The sequence below is a fragment of the Furipterus horrens genome, unplaced genomic scaffold (assembly GCF_987537825.1).
Source record: "Furipterus horrens unplaced genomic scaffold, mFurHor1.1.pri manual_scaffold_4, whole genome shotgun sequence".
Lineage (NCBI taxonomy): Eukaryota > Metazoa > Chordata > Mammalia > Chiroptera > Furipteridae > Furipterus > Furipterus horrens.
The window spans coordinates 53,254,662-53,273,801 of NW_028327174.1; the positions used below are offsets into that span (position 1 = coordinate 53,254,662).

The following is a 19,140-nucleotide window of genomic DNA, read 5'->3' on the forward strand; positions in this document are numbered from 1 at the left end:
CTCAGTTCCCCTGCCCCTACTCCTAAGTGAATGTTGAAGACTACTTACTGTTTTCTCCCCACATACAGCTGTTAACACTCGTCAGAGCACTTTGGCAGCACATTATGTGGGGTCCTGCTGCTTATGCATGGTTTTTCTCTCACCAAATACATTAATTTCCTCAGAACACATATCTTACACGTTCATGTAGCCCTCACATCTAGCACATGATATAACGTATGTGTTGATTAATAAACCTTGGGCTGTGCTTGTTGGTTGATAACGTGCCTCCTTACTGTTCTCTCCATCGCCAGACTCTTCTGCTTCATCTGTTCAAAGCACCACTTTCCCGATGCCACTCCCACTGACCAGAGAACTTCACAAGCATACTTGCCTGTCGCTGGGTTTACAACACCCACATGGAGTAGCATTCGTTGCTTTGCACTGTTGTGGTTATGGGCTGAGTACTTTTACGATTTTTAAGTTCCTTGAAGGCAGGAGTCCTGTTTGCTACAACTTTACTACGCTAGACTTGGGATGTTTTATGAAAAAGCAAGCGCCGCTCTCTTTAATTGAAGAGAAGTCTGAGTTCAGACTCCCCTTCCGAGACGAAGAACCATAGAGAAGTCTGGTGCAGCTAGGCCTTCGGGCGCAGCCATCGAGATGCGCAGAGGCTGCCTAGAGCGTTGCTCATAGAGCCGGCTTCCGCTTTCTTAGTCCTCCTTCCCAATATGGCGCAGTCGGTCAACATCACCGAGCTGAATCTACCGCAGCTGGAAATGCTCAAGAACCAGTTGGACCAGGTGGGGAGGGGCCCCAAAGACACTCCTTTCCCGCCTCACATCACTCCTGCCCACGCGTATGCCCTCGCCCCCCCCCCCATTCCTCCCCATTTGGGGAGGCTTCCCTTCCCCTGCGAAACCCCCGCCCCTTCTCGGGCAGTGCTTCCCTTTCCCTCAAGCCCCACACTGATTCTTTCTCCTGAATTCTATAGGAAGTGGAGTTCTTGTCCACATCCATTGCCCAGCTCAAAGTGGTACAAACCAAGTATGTGGAAGCCAAGGACTGTCTGAACGTGCTGAACAAGAGCAATGAGGGTACGGAGTAGGCGCGCGAAGGCAACCTGGGGGATGTGGCCAGCCGGCTTCTCGTCCCGCCTCCTAAACTAAACCAGTCTTCCTTACCTGAGACGAGAAACAATCCATTACGTATTCTGTATCGCTTTGTGAGCATTTTGCATGTTGCTTACCTAGAATTGAAATGTACAGGACATTGCTCCTCTTGCCCGTTTCCGTTCTTTTCATACTATATGCGCTGTGCCATGCTGGAATTCCCTTTAACGTCTTAACGTTGGAGCTGCCAGCCTCCCCCAGATGTTTGTCTAAATTGCTTTCACAGGGAAAGAATTACTTGTCCCATTGACGAGTTCTGTATCCTTTCCACAGAAACTATACAACCCTCTTCTTTCTCCCTCATCTGTCCTCTGCAAAAAAAAGGGTGGGGGTAGTTTTGATGACTCCAAAGTGCCCCCATTATTCTAAGAGCTCTTACCGTACACACTGCCTAGTTCTCCTATCTGTATCCTGGGGCCAACATCTAGCATTGCCTTGTGGGCACCAAAGAGTATGTATAATTGAGGTCTGATTATTTTCCTTTTTTTGTTTGAGGATATGATATAATGTGGAGAAAAAACTGGTGGTTTACACTTTTTACTAATAACTTAGAAGACATAAGCAATAGAATAGGACATAGAAACAAGTGAATTGGTTCTGTGTATTAATTCTAGGTTTCAGCTTAATTGTGGCTTAGTCCTAAACTGTTACTAAAAAACCTGGATTGTGCCTATCTGTGGAATGTTTTACTTGAATGATCAAGTTATGACAATAGGGCGTCTGTAAACTGAAGTCTGAGAACTGACAGGCTAAAAGAGGAACACAGATAGTAGTGTAGTAGGGATTTGGCTAAATAACAAACTTTAAACCCATCAGGATTTAGCTAGTTCATGGTTAGGGTGTTGAGGGAAAGTGAGGCTGCCTTTTCATTTTTACTTCTCTACAACAGTAGGAAAATACTGTGTCTAGTCATTTTGGAGGGGCTGTTTGCTTGGAGTGTGAGATCAGTGCAAGAGTGTTTCAGTGTGTGTAATTTTCTCCATAAGGAGCCAATGTCTCCACCTCTCTACATTTGGAGTTTATTTGGTATAATCCTAAAGCCTCCAGATTATTCAGTCCCTATGACTTTTAGCTTTTTAGAAAAGAAGGTCTTAGGAGGCTAAGCAGGCTTGCTGACAAGGAATCGTGACTCATACTGGGCTAGTTTTCCCTTAATCCTTGCTTCTCAGATGTATGTCCCTGGGAAGCTACATGATGTGGAACACGTGCTCATCGATGTGGGAACTGGCTACTATGTAGAGAAGGTGAGTGGAAGGAACCATGTAGATGGCCCTCTGAGCAATGAAAAGAAGTATAGGGGAAGATTTAGAGGCAGCATGGGGTCTCCTCTTAGCCCCTCCATCACCTCTGACCTTTTAGACAGCTGAGGATGCCAAGGACTTCTTCAAAAGGAAAATAGACTTCCTCACCAAGCAAATGGAGAAAATCCAGCCAGCCCTGCAGGAGAAGCATGCCATGAAACAGGGTAAGCTTGACATGGGGCATCTCTTCACCCTTTCTACCTCCATGATAAAGAACATGCATTGCACTATGAACCATGAGGGTGTCTCCTTTCTGGATTAAAACTGTATCTTTCTCTTTTGTGTCTTGATGTGTTATTCTGTAGATCCTGTTCAGTACATACCCACTATTTATAAATTCCTGAGTTGGGTGCTTGAGAAATTTAGAGGAAGGGAATAATGTCTGTGTTCTTAATGGAGATGGAATGGGGGAAAAGATAAATGTAAATAAACACACAGGAAAGAAATATAGCCTTAAGTACTAGGCAGTTGCAACCATGGTTCTGCATTAGAATCACCGAGGGAGTTTGAAAGGAAAGCCTGGGCCCACTCCGAACCTACTAAATCAAGCTGGGTAGTGGTGGGGATGGGGTGGGCAGGGATTCCAGGGCTCAGTGTTTTTTAAAAAACTCCGCAAGTGATTCTGTTACACAGCCAAGATTGAGATCCACTGTTCTAAAGGCAGAAATCTTTCCCACATTACAGTTTTTGGTTATGTCTGACTCATTTAATACTGTATTTTGTTCGTCTTCCTATCCCAGTTGTCATATTTATTTACTGACACATTATAGATTCTAAATTTGTGTTAGTATGTGTCCCCAACAGTGGATCATTGTGTTAAAAGTTTTATTAACTGTAGTTGGCTGTCTGTCTACCTGTCCTTAAACTTCCGTCGCTTTTCCCTAACTCTGGGTTCTTCCCTTTAGCTACTGGCTAGGGTCTGACTTTTTTTTTTTTTTTGCCCCCACCCCCACCCCCGCAGCTGTCATGGAGATGATGAGCCAGAAGATTCAGCAGCTCACAGCCCTGGGAGCAACTCAGGCCACCAAGGCCTAAGACCTTGTTTCAGAAATCTGGCACAGGGGACCCCTACCTCAGGGGCCTGGGACTTTATGGTGGGGAAGAGAAGGGTTTTGTGTGTAATGCCAATAAATGTTCCAGGTGGACAGAATGTTGGTCTTTTCTTGCATTAAGTAAGGGACTGGTGAAGAAATGGCAGAGCAGTGGTCTGAGTGTGCCCCGCAGAGCCTGATGCAGTGTTATCTTGAAGAGCGGGGAGGTTTGCCCTTGCTGCTTAGTGTACCCTCCCTGCTGGGCCCGTAGCCATGGGAAAGGCTGACAAGCGGAAGTGGGGCTGCGTGAGCACTTCCTTTTCCGGGTCGGCGCCCCCCTCCCCTTTTCGCGCGGGAGAAGCTGAATGGGCCGCTGCTTTCTGCGTGTTCTCTTTCTGCTGTTGCCGCCACCGGTCCTTATCCGGCACCGCAAGTTTAACCTGGAGTCAGTCCAGCCCTCGAAACGACCCCGCAGCAGCCTCATGGCACCGCCCCTAATCGGGACGCACAACGGCACCTTCCACTGCGATGAGGCCCTGGCATGCGCATTGCTACGCCTCCTGTCGAAGTACCGGGTACGGTCCATCTGGCCTGCCCACGTGCTCCTTACCAGGCCCCTATGGTAGCTCAGGTGGCAGCAATGCTCCTCCTACCTACCCACCCCCTCCCCCGACTCTCCTGGGAACCCAACATTAATCCTCGTACCTGCGCGACTCTTGGCAACTTTCTCACCTCCGGTGTTCCCCTGCAGGATGCAGAGATTGTGCGGACCCGAGACCCTGAAAAACTAGCTTCTTGTGACATCGTGGTAGACGTGGGTGGCGAGTATGACCCTCAAAGACACCGATATGACCATCACCAAAGGTGGGTTATTCTTTATACCTTATGTATATTTTATAAAGTTTTTTGTATTTACTCAATATTTAATAATAAACACAATACGACATATAGATGGTGCGTTGTAGAATTGTATGTACCCCTGAAATCTATATAATTTTAACCAATGTCACCCCAATAAGTTCAATTAAAAAGAAAATACTTAATAAAAATCATTAAAACAAAAAATGAGCTCCCTAGGTGATTCTGATGCTTATTTACAAATTACAGCTATGATTTCTACTTCCCTGACAACTGTCTTACCTTTTTCCTATTCTCTGTCCCACTGCTATTCAAATTCCTGCCTTCCTCACTTCCTTACCCAGACCAATGCAGGTAATCTCCTTGCATCTGTTCTCCATGCTGACACAATCCTCTTTCTAACATGCACTTGTCTACTTAAAAATCTCTCAGTGGCTCCCATTACATACAAATTGAAGGCCAAACTCCAAAAGTATGGCATACAAGGCCTGCCACGATCTAGCCTCTGCTTACCCTTCCATTTTTTTGCCACTCACCCAAGCTGCCTTTCTTACAGTTCCATTGTACATGGTGCTTCCTCTACTTGGAATACCATTTCTCCCTCACCTTTTTGTGATGAACACCCAGTAATTTTTCTTTTTGGTATGATTTGAAAGCTCTCTTCCTGACTCCTTCCCCCTACCTCACCCCCTTCCTTATTTATATCTTAGCTAGAGCATTTGCTTGGTTGTTTCTGTGTTTGTCTGCCTTTAGCAGATGAACTTGAAGACAGGGACACTGTCTTGGTTTTTTCATCCCTAGTGTCTAAACACAAAATCTGGCACATAGTAAGCACTGAGTTAACCATTGTCAAATGCACGCATGGAAACTCAGCTGAGATCTATGGGACCCCTGAAGAAAAGCCAAAGCCTCTCCAGCTGGGCTATCTCCTTCCATCTCCTGCGGTATTCCCCAGCCTCCCTCCCTCCACTTGTGCCTACACGTGCACACACACACTGTGGGTTAACTGGGGCAACTCTGCATCAGCCCCACCTCCCTGTACTCCTCAGGTCTTTCACGGAGACCATGAGCTCCCTGTCCCCCGGAAAGCCATGGCAGACCAAGCTGAGCAGTGCGGGACTCATCTATCTGCACTTCGGGCACAAGCTGCTGGCCCAGTTGCTGGGCACTAGTGAAGAGGACAGCATGGTGGGCACCCTGTATGACAAGGTGGGGACCCAAAGGCAGAGATGCCCCACATGTGCATCTCCACCAGGCCAAGTGGGAATGGTACTCATATAACCCTTAGGACTAGGCTTCAGATTAGAGTTCCTGGCCCAGAGCTAGCCCACTACCATCTCCCTCAGTCAGGCTCATCTTCTCACGTAAATGAGGTAACATGGGAAAGGGTTTTGAAAACCATAAAGCAGTGTTTCCCAGTCTTTCTTGACATGACACAAATAAAAAATGACTGTTCAACAACTTGGTAATGGAGGAGACTGCTTATGTTTGGAAACTTGTGGATCAGAGGTCCTGACTGCCTTGAAAGGGAAGAGGAGCATATTCTAGGCACCACTATAATTCACCAGAGGCACATGAGTTGGAAAGGGTCTTCAGGTTCCACCAGCATCCCCTGAAAACTGTTCAGCAGATTCCTGCTATTGTGGAAGGAACAGAGCTAGTCCTGGCATGCATGTCAACTCAGTGATTCTGAGGACACCTACTGGTCCCCTACTCTTGTGAAGTTCACAAGTCAAACTAATGATCCATTCAGCTGTTTTTTTGCAGACTGTTTGCTTCTCTGTCTCAACTTACCCGTCTTCTGCCCCTATGACACAGCATTAGTATGACTTAAGAAAGTAAAGAAATATGGTTAAGTTGGAGATTTTGAAATACTAAGGTTGTAAACTGCCTGGCTTAGTTTTCCCTTCTACTGCTGAGGAGTTTCTAAGCAATTGAACTAAATTATACCCAAGTTTTAACATTATCTGGTTGGAGTTTCTTTTTCAGCTCTTGAGAGTAGCGCTTTTTCTACATACCACGTAGCGTGTTGATATGTGGGCCTATTTTGTAGAGGAATATTGCATTAAACACTGATCCCAAATTGTTTCTGCCCCCAAGTTCTTGAGGCATTGTCCTACCATTTCTTTAGGCTCAGGAGATGCAAGAACTGATGCCATGTGGCACGTCGTGGATTTCTCTGGGACCACACCCCAGCGCTTGATGTCTAGATCCACACCCATTCTTTCCCACCTGACTCATGTGCTTGGCCAGACCCTCCCGGGCCTCATTAAACAGGTCACTGAGTAGCCTACTCTGCCCCCTTGGAGGTTTACCCTCCCTCACCATAGAACCCCTCATGGAACTTGAGACCTTTGTTCAGAAGTCAGCAGCGCCCTCCCCACATATGCTGGCCTCAGCTAGGGCTTTGTGTGGTAGTTGAATGACCACTGAATTAGAAAACATGATCCTATTTCCAACCCCAGTACTATTAGCTCTCTGACCTTAAACAAGCTGCTGGATGCCCCAATTACCCCTTTTCTCACCCAGATGTTGAGAGATCCTCACTGGGTCATTGCATTGAGAAGACTGAAGAGTGTGTATGCACATAACTTTGAAACCTGTAAAGCTTTATTATGCCATGGTAGGCACCCTCAAGGGCATTTCTCCTGCTGCCGTAGATGTATGAGAATTTCGTGGAGGAGGTGGATGCAGTAGACAATGGCATCTCCCAGTGGGAAGAGGGAAAGCCTCGATATGCAGTGACCACTACACTGAGTGCTCGGGTTGCCCGGCTCAATCCTACCTGGAACCAGCCCAACCAAGACACGGAGGTAAGGAGGGCCCCAGGGGGAGAAGGAGGCATGTAAGACCTCAGGGGAGAAAATGAGAGTGGATGACCCCTCAAACTTAGCAAAGTCCGAAGTTCAGACCAGCACCATGGTTCTGATTCCTATGATCCTTAGGCTGGGTTCAAGCGCGCAATGGATCTAGTTCAAGAGGAGTTTCTGCAGAGACTAGACTTCTACCGGTACAGCTGGCTGCCAGCCCGGGCCTTGGTAGAAGAGGCCCTGGCCCAGCGATTCCAGGTACAGCCCTGGGAGGAGGCACTGTAGCTTGGGGATTACTGACTACTGGCAGGCTGCTGCTTCCACCCTGAGCCTTCCAGACATGCCTCGCTTTCCTTTCAGGTGGACCCCACTGGGGAGGTGATAGAACTGGCAAAAGGTGGATGCCCCTGGAAAGAGCACCTCTATCACCTGGAATCTGGGCTGTCGCCCCCAGTGACTATTGCCTTTGTTATCTTCACTGACCAGGCTGGACAGTGGCGGGTGCAGTGTGTGCCCAAGGAGCTCCATTCATTCCAGAGCAGGTAAGGCCGTTGGGGACCACCCTGCAGACCTTCAAGCCTGTTGCCACACTATCAGAAGAGGCCACTAACCTTGGCCTCTGCTCTACCAATTTCCACTTTCTGTTCAATTGTAGGCTGCCCCTGCCGGAGTCATGGCGGGGTCTTCGGGATGAGGCTCTGGACCAGGTCAGTGGAATTCCCGGCTGCGTCTTTGTCCATGCCAGTGGCTTCATTGGTGGACACCGCACCCGAGAGGGGGCCTTGAGCATGGCCCGTGCCACCTTGGCCCAGCACTCAGCACCTGTGCCTCCCACAAGTCCCCTCACCCAATAAAATTTCTTCCACCTCATACTGACCAAGTCCTTGCCACATTTCTGCCCTGCACCATTCTGGGAACTTGCTGAAACTTGAGAAAAGTGAAACCTCTTATTATGTGCCAGAGCCTATGACAGACCTTCAGGCACATTGATATTTTCTCAGCTTTGCTTTCCTAATCATTTGACAGCTATCCAGTTCTGAAAGTTAAATAACTTGACCAAATTCACAAGCAGTGGCTAAAAACTGATAGAACCAAGATCTTAACCTAAAATGTATCCCTTTTTTTCTTCTCTATATTTCAATGCAGTTCCCTTGAAAAGAGTCTCATAACTGAGTGGAAAACACAGAAGGAAATTTTTATTATTAGAAATGGGAATGAGGAGAGTGGGACCAAGCAGGTGGTGGCCCTGGGAGAGGGTCCCAAGGAGCAGAGGTTGGGGATGTCTCAGTAAAGAGGGGCAGATCATGAATAGAACCTCCACCCCCACCTCGGGGCTCTTGGGTTCGGCCAAGCGCTGGGCTAAAATGTGGAAACTGGGCATTGACAAAGTACATAGGGATGTGGGCAATTCGGCCTGTGGACCAGCACTGCAGAGAGAGAGGAAAAAAGTCTTCGTCAGAGACTGGTCTCAAAGAAAACCATATGGCAGAGCCACACAGCAGCCAAGGCCCTCAGGTCCTCCACCCCACTTCCAAAAACCCCAGGAATCTGGTCTCCTCACCACAGTGAGCAGAGCCCCTTTGTTGAAGGAAGGATGGAAAGTGATGAGCTGGGCCTGGGCTCCTGGCTCCCCTTGGATAATGCCACTAAGGGAAGAAGAAAAATGAAAAAGTAAGCAGGCAACTAGAGACATAGGCAGGATGTAGGTTTAGTGAGGGAAGGCTAGTGAGTAGCCCAGACCTAATGGCCTGCCCAGCACTTACCAAGGAAGTAGCTCAAACACAGGGCTGTTTCGAGTACAAAAAAGGAGAATGACTGGCCTACCATCCTGGACCCGTGGATTTCCTGTAAGAAATGGATGTAGGACCCTGGCTGGTGTGACTCAGTGGACCAAGCACCAGCCTGCAAACCAAAAGGTCACCAGTTTAATTCCCAGTCAGGGCACATGCCTGGGCTGTGGGCCAGGTCCCCAGTTGGGGATGTATGAGAGGCAACTGATTGATGTTTCTCTCCTCTCTTCCTCCCCTCCCCTCCCCTCTCTCTAAAAGTAAATAAAATCTTTAAAAATAAAAAAATGGATGCAGGGACAGGAAGGAACTCGAGGTAGAATCCCAGAGCAAGGGCAGAGAACTGCAGCCAAGGCATGGACACAATAGTAAGATGGCTAGGGCCTGAGCAAAGTCCTTCCTCCCCACCTCTTACCTTTCATGAGCACAGCCAAACGCTCCCCACTGGGGTCCCAGACCATGGAGTGAGCCTCTCCCCCAAGTCTATGGGCCAGAAAAATAGGGTTGGGAGGGTTCAGCATGGTCCCTCCCACCTTCCACTGGTCTCCCTCACCCATTCAGCTCACCTTTCCTCTCCATCTGGTGTCTGTACTGTTGTCTCAGACAGATCTGCCACAATTGTTGCCGATTTTGCACCTCCAACTCGCCCCTTTCCCTCACCTGGAGATAAGGCCAGAGGCTCTGAAGTACAGGAAATAGGCCTCTGACTTGTCTCCTGCTGCCTCTCCATTACAGGCATCAACACCTTAAGTCTCCTGAGTTGTTTTACTTCCCTTTATCCTTCAGAGTAACATTCCAGAGGGGGTCCTGCCTCCCTCTGACTACCCCAGATGGCCTGCATCCTAAAGTGTTTCCCCTAACTCACCACAACGTTCTGGGAATGACAAGGAGTAAATCAGTGGTTCCCCCAATACAGTGAACAGCAGCCGGTTTCCATCTGGGCTCCAACAGCCAGTCTGGGATCAGGAAGCAAAAGGCAGGGGAAAGGTGGTCTATAAAGGAATGTAGGAGGAAAAGAAGTATAGGAGGTGGGGAGACAAGCTTGGGAGACCAGGGGCCCATCTCTTCCCCAGCTTCTGTGAATGTTACCTGACATCGCCCAGACAGGGTAGGCCACCTCTCACAAGTCCACATCTGGGCCTCCCAGACTCTGCACCAGAGAGTAGATCACAGCTTAGGACCTCTTGTTCCAGAACAAACTTCCCTCCCCTGTCAGTCCCAGAGTCAGATTAAAAAACAGAAATGGGGACAGAAGGTCCTTCCTGCTGGAAGTTCCAGGGGTCAAGTGCCTTTCTCCAGGTCATTCTTGCCCCCCTTCTGTCCCCCTCCCACTCACCGAAAGACAGCTGAAGGAGTGGAAGCCAGGACTTTGCTACCATCTGGGGACCAGAGCAGGTTGGTAACCCCACCTCCCCGAAACCAGAGGAGGGGGACACAGGTCTCTGTTGAGACATCCCATACCTAGGAGAGTAGGGTCAAGAGAGTGAGACAGGAAACTCAAGCACCCCTATCATCTCACAGGGAGCTCCCCTTCCTTACGGTACAAAGAATTGGAAAGGGGCTGTTAAAACAGGCGGAAATAAGTTTTATGTTTACAATTACAGTATTCCCTCACTCATCGCGGGTATTAGTTCGAGACCCGCCCCCCTCCTCAAAGTAGGAACCTTAAACATATTCTACACTCTTAAACCTATGTAACTTTAACAACATACGTATACAGTACCGCAAAATCCTGCGATACAGCAAAAAATCCGCGATAAATAATTAAATATAATCTTTTTAAAAATACAGCAAGGCCACAATAAGTGAACTGCAATATAGCAAGGGGCTACTGTATAGCAGACAGAATTTTAAGTATGAATCTGGATGATGCAGCTCCTTCCATGGGTAAGTTTCAGACTGAATAGATAGCCCTGGCTGGTGTAGCTTGGTTGGAGCAGCCTCCCATAAACCAATAGATAGCTGGTTCAATTCCTGGTCAGAGGACGTGCCTCAGGATTTAAAAAAAAAAAACAAAAAACTGAATGGACAATTGTTCCTCTCCCTCCACCACCAGGTTCTTTCCTCAATCTGAGGGATGGCTGAAAGGACCAAAAGAGGGGTGGGGACCAACACACCAAGATAGCAGCATCCACAGGGGAAGCTGAGAGCAGCCGCCCCCCACTGGGGGCCCAGGCCAAACTGGTGACGGGTGTGTGCCCAGGGTGAGAGAGCACTTGGGCACAGCCAGATGAGGGTCTGCAAAGAGGAAACAGAGTATGGAGTCAGAACATAATAGTTACCTTTCCAGTTCACAAAAAACAACCTCATTTTTAGTGGCTCCACTGTAGTCCACTGAACAGATTAATTTATTCAGGCATGCCTCCACAGAAGGACATTTCAATTGTACATAATTTTATCTATTATAAACAATGCTGCAAAAATATTCTCTGTATCTTTACTCATGTTATTATTTGTGTACAACAGTACTAACGGAATTGGGGGTTAAAAAAGGGCCCTGGTTGGTGTGGCTCAGTGGATTGAGTGCCAGCCTGTGAATCAAGGGGTCTCCAGTTTGATTCCCAGTCAGGATATATGCCTGGGTTGCAGGCCGGGACCCCAGATGCAGGCGTGCGAGAGGCAACCACACGTTGTTTCTCTCACTCTTTCTCCCTCCCTTCCCCTCTAAAAATAAATAAAATCTTAAAAGAAAAAAAAAGGCTTGCAACTTTTAAAAAATAAATATGCCAACAAATTATTTTCTGAAAAGTTTGCACTACTATACTTTCTCATCAACTGTATAAAAGTACCTGTTTTCCTACTCTTGCTAGTACTAGGTAGTATTGAACATCTTAATTTTAATAATACTATTATTCTGAATGGGCAAAAATATTCTAGTCCTTTTATTTTTAATCTTTTGTCTGCTTGGTATTTATTTATTTGTAAACTGTGAAGCAAGGACTATTATTTTCTAAATCGATTGTCAATTATCCCATCACCACTTTAAAAAAAAAATCTAATATAAACGTTTTTTCAGTAAAAAGCCAAATATATCATTTATTAAATTTCCATATATTCTTAGATCTGTTCCTGAATGCTACTGTTACACTGATCTGTGTGCCTATTATTACACCAATAACCTGTTTTTTAAAAAAAAAAAAAATTCAGTTTTAGAAAGCGGGGAAGGGAGGGAGAAAGAGAGGGAGAGCAACATTGATGTGCGGGAGATACATCAATTGGTTGCCTCTCACATGCAATGCAGACATATGCTCTGACTGGGGATCGAACTGGCAACCTTTCTGTTCGCAGGCCAGCACTCAATCCACTGAGCCACACCAGCCAGGGCCAATAACTATTACTATAACTTCATGAAATATTTTAATACCTGGTAGGGCAAGTTTCACTCAATATTCTTCCTTGTCAAACTTTTTTCTTAGCAGTTTTTTCACATTTAATCTTTCATAAAAACTCTTAAATTTTGTCCAGTTCACAACAAACAAAACCCAGCAGAATTCTGATTGGATGTACACTTAATCTGATATCTTTATATATTCTTCTAGTCCTTTCATTTATGTTCACATTATTTTTTTGTCTGCTTGATATTTTCCTATCCAGGAATATAGCTTGTCTCCATTTATTCAGCTGTTGTTTAATATTCTTCAACTTTCTTCAGATGTCTACTACAGTGAATAAACTTAACAATTTTTTTCCTAGTAACTTTGTAACTGTTGCACCTATTGTAAATAGAATTTTTTTTAGTTTTAATTTCTCACCTGGTTATTGTTGGTATATGGGAAAGCTATTACATTTTCAGTGGCTTGGATCCAGTCACCTTACTACATTTAAATTTCTTATTAGAGCAAAGAGTTTTAGTTGAATCCCGTTTTATCAAGATATAAAATTGTATCATCTTCAAAAAAATCTTACCATCTTCAAATAAGAATAATTCTCTTCTTTTTCAAGATTTTACCATATTTCTTTTTCTTGTATTATTGCACTCCCTAGAACCTCCAAAAATAATGTTGGTTAATAACAGTGACAATGATATCTCTGTCTTTAGTTTGACATTATTGGAAATACCTTTAGTATTTCATATTTCAGTTTTATATGATAGCTACTGATTTTGAGTAAATATGCTTATGTTTAGGTTGTCTCTTTGTATTCCTATTTTATTTTGTATTTTCAACTGGAATGTCTGCTTTTGGAGGCCATTTATTGATATAAGCATTTCACTCCATTAATTTGCTAATTAATAAACCACGTGAAGAGATTTTCTAATGATAAATAGTCTTTAATTTCTGGAATATCCTACTTGGTTAAGATTTTTGTAAATATTCTTTTGGACTCTATTTGCTAATATTTTATTTAGGACTTTTGACTATGCTCAAATATTTTCTTTCTTGTATAACTATTGTCAGATTTAGGTTTTGGGTTAAATTAGCTATCCTGGGACAGAGGACATTAATGGAAAGAATGGTGAAATCTGAACAAAGTCTGGAGTTTAGTTAATAACAATGTGCAAATGTCAGTTCCTTACTTTTGACACATATAACATGGCAATATGTGAAAAGTGGGGAAAGTAGCCCTGGCCATTGTGGCTCAGTTGGTTGGAGCGTCAGCCCATAAAGGGAAGGGTTGCAGATCAGACTCCCAGTCAGGGCACATACCTAGGTTGTAGGTTTGTCCCCAGTTGGGGTGGGTATGAGAGGTAATGACTGACAATTCGCTCTCACATTGATGTTTCTCTCCCTCTCTCTCTCCCTGCATGCTCCTCATCTAAAATCAATACGCATGTCCTCAGGTAAGGATGAAAAAGTTTTAAAAAACAAGAGCCCTGGCTGGTGTGGCTCAGTGGACTGAGCACCAGCCTGCGAATCAGGAGGTTGCTGGTTCAATTCCTGGTCAGGGCATGTGCCTGGGTTGCATGCGAGAGGCGATCAATTGATGTATCTCTCACACATGGATGTCTCTCTCCCTCTTGCTCCCTCCCTCCCCCTCTCTCTAAAAATAAATAAATCTTGAAAGAAAAATGAGAAAACTGGGTAGAGTATACCAAAATTCTGTACTATCTCTTTAAAAAATATATGTTTATTGATTTTAGAGAGATCAGAAGGGAGAGAGGAACATAGATTAGTAGCCTCCCATACATGCCCTGCCCAGGGATCAAACCCCCAACCTTTTAGTGTATGGGATGACGCTCCAACCAACTGAGCCGCACCAGCTTAGACCAAAATTCTGTACTATCTTTGCAACTTTTGTAAAAACCTAAAATTATGCCAGAATTAAGTTTATTAAAAGAAAAAAAATCAGGAGAATTTCCAAATTTTTCTATGATCTGTATTAGTTCAAATAGTATGGAGATTATCTTTTGTTTGACAATTAGACAGAACTCTCATAACCAGTCTCTGGTTTGTATTTAGTTCTCCTAGGTATTATTTTTCCAATTTCATTGGTTTCAACTTATAACCATATTAACTCCCTTCCCATCTTCCTTTAAACCTATATCTGACAGTTCTCTAAAAGAGATCATCTTTCCAACTCTGTAATTCATAGAGACAACTTCCCACAATCCCAGAAGCCTCTATTTCTGTCCCTTTCTTTACCCCCTCCATGGGAACTGCTGTGAGGATAAATCTCCTTCCAAACTGCTTCACTGCCCTTAGCAAGGCCACAACCTCAGGCCAAGGTAAGACAAGAGTGAGGACTCACCTGGTAGACAAGGAGGTGGGGTCCAGGGTCCAGACAAGAATGCAGCTCTGGCAGGCCACAGCCAAGACAGAGGCACTGAGGGGCTTCCAGGAGAGGGCTGCCACATTTCGCTGCAGCCGGTGCTTCAGAGAGGGGACTATGGTGCTGAAGTGAAAGAGTAGGGGACCGTGTCAAAGCAGGGACACTAAGTCCAGCTGAAAGGCGAATCCACAGAGAAGAAAGCTCATCACCCAGGCCCAGAGGTATTGTGGGACAGAAGAATAAGATAATGGTTATATCTGGATAGAGGACACAGATAGTTCTGGAAGGAGCCCTGTGGACCAGGACCAGGAACTGCAGGACTCCCATGAGAGCAAGGCTGGAGAGGGAAGTGGAGACTAATCTATGGGGACTGAAGAGTCAGAGCCTACCCAGAAGGTCCCCACATACCTGTTGACATTATACACACGGATCGAGTCATCTAGCAGGGCCACCGCAAACTTGTTGGTGTGGGGGTGCCATGCAAAGACCCGCAAGCAGCAGCTGGACCTGAGGCAGAAATGAGCATGAAAAGCCCAAACTTACACATTCCTTTACCCCAGCCCAGAAGCTCCGATTCCCTTTAACATGTGGACTTTTTTTTTTTCCCCACTTTTTATTTCTTTTTTTGGAAGGTAGAAGGAGAATGTGGACGGCAGTCAGAAAAGAGATGGCAGGAGTCTGTACATAGACTTCCCTCTCCGCAAAAGAAGCTGCAAGGTTCAGGACTTCCTACAAAAGTCCCAGAGCTTGTAAACTCACCAATTTGTAACTTGGGCAAATTCAGCAATCAGATCTTCACTCCTGAGCTGTAAGATCAAATCAGATAGAGGAGGCACTGGAACAAAAGGAGCTCATCCCCTCAATGTCCCCACTGGACCCCTCCCACCTTCTACAGGCTTCCCACCCCACTCTGCCCTTAAGGGATAGAAAATGGAGAGGGTGGTGGGAATAGGAAAGGTCAGGGGAGGAAGCCAAACTTACAGACAGGTGTGGGAACAGGGACCCATGAAGAGAGGAGGCCCATCGGCAGAGTGCCAGTGCCCAGCTGGACACAGTCTTCACCCACTCGAACACTGTGGGGTTGAGGAAGCAGCTGTGATTAAGCCATTCACAGGGCTCTTGCTGGGTACCCTCTTTGTGAGATGAGCACTTCCCAGGTCCTTCCACCCAACAAGTGCTTCTGGACACACACTCTGGGGTGAGCAAGGTAGGCAGAGGGGAAAAGTGAAGATGGCAGCAGCGCAGACAACGGGGCCAAGGAAAATAGGGCTAAAGGAAAAGGGGCTTGGCCAACAGGTGCCACGATGAGTTGGGGAGAATATGGAGGGAAGATGTCCACGGCAAACTAGAGAGGGCTGGAGGGAAAAATACTTACCCTCTTCCTCCGAGTCTGCAATTTCATTCAGCACCCCAAACAGACCCACATCACGCCTGATGAGAGGAAGCTGTGAGTCAGATTTCTCTGATCTCTTCAGTCTAACTTCTACAAATTTCATTCATTCGCTCAATAAATATGTACTACAAATAAGAGAATTCACATTCATTGAGTGGCAACTATTTGCCATACACTTTATATACAGTCCTTTCATTTAACTATCACACAAAAATGGGTATTCTGCCCTTTTTACCAAGAAGGCAACTAAGGCTCAGGTGTCTCTCACGGCTTTGTGAGCAGGACAAGAAGTGAAGACTTACCCTAAGACAGTGAATGGAAAGCTACAGAAGGATACTAAACAGAGGCATTTTAGAAAGATCAGTGTGGCTGTAGATTTAGAGGGGGTGTTTGGCACACAAGTGAACACCCAGGTGTGGAGCATCAGTTGCCAATTCCAGCTCAGGACACTAACATTTAAGGGATATCACGGAAGAGAAGCAGCAGCTGAAGAGGCAGAAAGTGAAAAAGGGTCCAGGACTGAATGGGTTTCAGACAATGAAATGATGGTGAGAAAAAGGACACATGGACATGGTCAGCAGTGCGGTGATTGCTGGAACGGGGGTGGTATAAAGGAAATAAATGGTAACAGGGAAAAAATACAATAAAGATTAAATTTTAAAAACTTAAATTTTTAAAAAATGAAATGATGTTTAACTTAACTCACACAAACAGACATACAAATTAAAGCCTACTATAACAACAAATATCCAAGTTTGATAGCACATGTGTTGGGAAACAGGCATTCTCACACACTGCTGGTAGGACTGTAAATACACACACAATTTCAATAGAGGACTATCTGACAACAGCACATGAAATTACAAATAAACACAGCCTTGGAACCCAGCTACTTCATTTCTAGAATTCACTCTACACGTGACAAAGATAATGGCTAACTTTTGAAGGGATTAATACAGGCCAGACACTGTTCTATAAGTGTTTTACATCTACTAACTTCTTTAATTATCACTACAACCTTGTAAGATAGGTTCCATATTACAGAGGAAGAAAACTGAGGGACAGAGTGATTAATTTGCCCAAGGTCATAGCTAAAAAGTGATGCAGCCAGGAACTGAACCCAGGCATTATGGCTCCACTCCTACATGTGCAAAATGAATGACTTATGTACAAGATTATTCACTGCAATCTTATACCTCCTCACCTTGCTGAGCTTCTGGTAAAGGCTCAGAAGGTGGCATTAACATGAGGTGGGGATAGGGAGCAAGTTCACATAAATCATAAAGCAAGGCAAGTCATTGGACATGAAATGAAAATACTGTTACACAGCCTTGAGTTCTACAATAAGGACTGATAATTTGAGTGATATACCACTCTGAGCTAGGGAGAGCCTAGCAGCCAGAGGGAGAGGGGTGGTGACCTCATTTTCTCCAGGATCTGTAGACAGTGACCCAGGAGACCCTTTGCCATGTCTCACCAAATATTGATGCACCTCTTCCACACTTGCTCCCGATGATGAATGAAAGCAGTTCTTGTGCCATGGTCCAGCCTCCCAGGGGTCTTCAGGGGATCCTTAGACAGGTTTAGGACAGGAAAATTGATCCACTATAGCCCAGAAGTGAGAGGTGTGAAAATGAGTTAGTCTCTTTCCCAGATTCCTACTGAACTCCCTGCTATCTCCAACCCATGGCTGGACTAAGGATAATAAGCTCCAGAGACCCGTTTCCCAAAATATAACACTTGAGAAACCAGAAAACAGGTCTTAGCTCCCTTACCTGTAAAACTACAATAATGTTTCACAGGGTTGCTGTGATTATTAAAGCATAATATTTGTGAACATCTGGCTCAGTGTCTCCTTCTAACCAAGCAAACCCTCAATAAACGCCAGTTTTTCTTTCTTTTCCTTCCCAGGAACACCACGGATAAAAAACGCTTCAGACTGTGCTTTGCAGTTCTCTCAGACACTCTTCCTAATTTTTCAGTACTTCTCCTGCACCTTCATGTTCCCTAGATTTACCCTCAGATTCTCTCCACTCCCTCTAGGTCTCCCCACAGCTCCTCATCATGCCCCACCGTCCAATCTCAGCTCTAAAGTATATTCCTCCCCTTCTATTCCTCTTCAACCCAGGCCAGGCGGTTTGCAGTCCACCGAAGGACAGACCGCCACCCCGATCCCGCTGCGCAGCCTCGGGTCCCCGGTTCTCCATGACTCCGCCCCACACCGGTAGGTCCCCTCCCTCCTCGACCAGGCCACCTGGCCCCGGAAGTCAGAAGGCGGACTCTCGTAGCTATTGCCCGTCACCAGCTCGTTATTATGCTCGTATAGGGTGACTTGACCGCTAGGCGGAGGCGGAGGGAACAACCCCAGGGAGCACATCTGCGGTTCGCGAAGACGTCCGGAGTCGGCAAACTCCCGGATCCCACTCCTCTCTTAGTTCCCGGGCTAGATTCGGATGCGTACGGAAAGCCGCCTGGGACAAACAGCGTTGCAACGCTCAACGGAACTGAAGAGAATAACCCAGAAGGACGCATGCGCAGTCAGGGGAAAGCCTACCAGAGCTTTCTCTCGCGCCGCCTGGCGGCTGGAGGGGAAACGGGGACACATCTGTAGGGCCAACCCTTAGTTAAGGGTCAGAGAGTTGTTTTTCCCAGTTCCAAATTCCCCAACACAGTCTCCCACTCTCTCAACTTTTGTAAACCCCAAAATAAGCCACGTTCATGGAAGTACCTAGTTAAACCCTCCCAGGACAGTGGATCGCCCCGAGTTAAATACAGACTGTCTGTCACACGGGCACCTGACTGGAAAGCCTCCAGAAGAAGAAAAAGAGACCTTGAGAGCCAGTGTTGGGCCCTTCGGAACCTAGGGCCCACAGGGTTAAACATCCTGGAAGGAAAGGGGGGGAACTGTTGGAAAACAGTAAGATTTCCTAAACACTTATTATAAAGCGCTTGTATAATCTTTACAAAAACCCCATGAGGTAGGTACTGTTAATAACAGTACTATGAGGAGAGTGAGACACAGACATTTAACCTAAAAATACCAAAACCAGGCTTTCTAAATTCAGAATAAAACTGAAATCGACCTTATTCTATCTAACTC

At 45.9% G+C, this 19,140-nt stretch overlaps 3 protein-coding genes across 5 annotated transcripts; 2 read left to right on the forward strand and 1 right to left on the reverse strand.

The window, feature by feature from the left end:
- Window positions 1-680: 680 nt before the first annotated feature.
- PFDN5 (prefoldin subunit 5) lies at window positions 681-3,602 on the forward strand. The gene is made up of 6 exons (XM_090273256.1): window positions 681-782; window positions 974-1,076; window positions 1,378-1,409; window positions 2,321-2,395; window positions 2,511-2,616; window positions 3,414-3,602. Exons 1-6 carry the CDS (start codon window positions 711-713, stop codon window positions 3,485-3,487), a joined length of 462 nt encoding a protein of 153 aa, XP_090129382.1. The 5' UTR covers window positions 681-710; the 3' UTR covers window positions 3,488-3,602.
- A 207-nt stretch (window positions 3,603-3,809) lies between these two features.
- MYG1 (MYG1 exonuclease) lies at window positions 3,810-8,021 on the forward strand. Of its 2 annotated transcripts, none has more exons than XM_090273255.1 (7): window positions 3,810-4,058; window positions 4,235-4,347; window positions 5,391-5,550; window positions 7,002-7,154; window positions 7,287-7,409; window positions 7,638-7,693; window positions 7,807-8,021. In XM_090273255.1, the coding sequence occupies exons 1-7, from the start codon at window positions 3,849-3,851 to the stop codon at window positions 8,003-8,005; spliced, it is 1,014 nt and encodes a 337-aa protein (XP_090129381.1). In that variant the 5' UTR covers window positions 3,810-3,848; the 3' UTR covers window positions 8,006-8,021. The 2 variants fall into 2 exon arrangements, with proteins under 2 accessions (XP_090129381.1, XP_090129380.1); XM_090273254.1 differs by having other exon boundaries at window positions 3,811-4,058; window positions 7,512-7,693.
- Window positions 8,022-8,321: 300 nt separating this feature from the next.
- AAAS (aladin WD repeat nucleoporin) lies at window positions 8,322-18,536 on the reverse strand. Of its 2 annotated transcripts, none has more exons than XM_090273257.1 (16): window positions 18,295-18,536; window positions 17,518-17,645; window positions 16,023-16,078; window positions 15,629-15,720; window positions 15,407-15,453; window positions 15,056-15,154; window positions 14,627-14,770; window positions 11,056-11,176; window positions 10,275-10,399; window positions 10,028-10,088; window positions 9,804-9,894; window positions 9,505-9,619; window positions 9,354-9,421; window positions 8,915-8,996; window positions 8,713-8,797; window positions 8,322-8,578 (listed from the first exon to the last, which is right to left on the reverse strand). In XM_090273257.1, the coding sequence occupies exons 1-16, from the start codon at window positions 18,415-18,417 to the stop codon at window positions 8,354-8,356; spliced, it is 1,662 nt and encodes a 553-aa protein (XP_090129383.1). In that variant the 5' UTR covers window positions 18,418-18,536; the 3' UTR covers window positions 8,322-8,353. The 2 variants fall into 2 exon arrangements, with proteins under 2 accessions (XP_090129383.1, XP_090129384.1); XM_090273258.1 differs by having other exon boundaries at window positions 9,505-9,598; window positions 18,295-18,535.
- Between the last annotated feature and the right edge of the window lie 604 nt (window positions 18,537-19,140).

What these genes read in the sequence shown, in the direction of transcription:
- PFDN5 (XM_090273256.1), top strand. Translation starts at nt 711, where the DNA reads ATGGCGCAGTCGGTCAACATCACCGAGCTGAATCTACCGCAGCTGGAA. An exon ending in GCTGAACAAGAGCAATGAGG is followed by an intron (nt 1,077 to 1,377) that starts GTACGGAGTAGG and finishes TTGCTTTCACAG; the next exon opens with GGAAAGAATTACTTGTCCCA. An exon ending in CTGGCTACTATGTAGAGAAG is followed by an intron (nt 2,396 to 2,510) that starts GTGAGTGGAAGG and finishes CTGACCTTTTAG; the next exon opens with ACAGCTGAGGATGCCAAGGA.
- MYG1 (XM_090273254.1), top strand. Translation starts at nt 3,849, where the DNA reads ATGGGCCGCTGCTTTCTGCGTGTTCTCTTTCTGCTGTTGCCGCCACCG. An exon ending in GCCTCCTGTCGAAGTACCGG is followed by an intron (nt 4,059 to 4,234) that starts GTACGGTCCATC and finishes GTTCCCCTGCAG; the next exon opens with GATGCAGAGATTGTGCGGAC. An exon ending in CGATATGACCATCACCAAAG is followed by an intron (nt 4,348 to 5,390) that starts GTGGGTTATTCT and finishes TGTACTCCTCAG; the next exon opens with GTCTTTCACGGAGACCATGA.
- AAAS (XM_090273257.1), bottom strand. Translation starts at nt 18,417, where the DNA reads ATGTGCTCCCTGGGGTTGTTCCCTCCGCCTCCGCCTAGCGGTCAAGTC. An exon ending in CGTGTGTATAATGTCAACAG is followed by an intron (nt 14,771 to 15,055) that starts GTATGTGGGGAC and finishes CTTTCACTTCAG; the next exon opens with CACCATAGTCCCCTCTCTGA. An exon ending in TTTGGCTGTGCTCATGAAAG is followed by an intron (nt 8,997 to 9,353) that starts GTAAGAGGTGGG and finishes CATTTCTTACAG; the next exon opens with GAAATCCACGGGTCCAGGAT.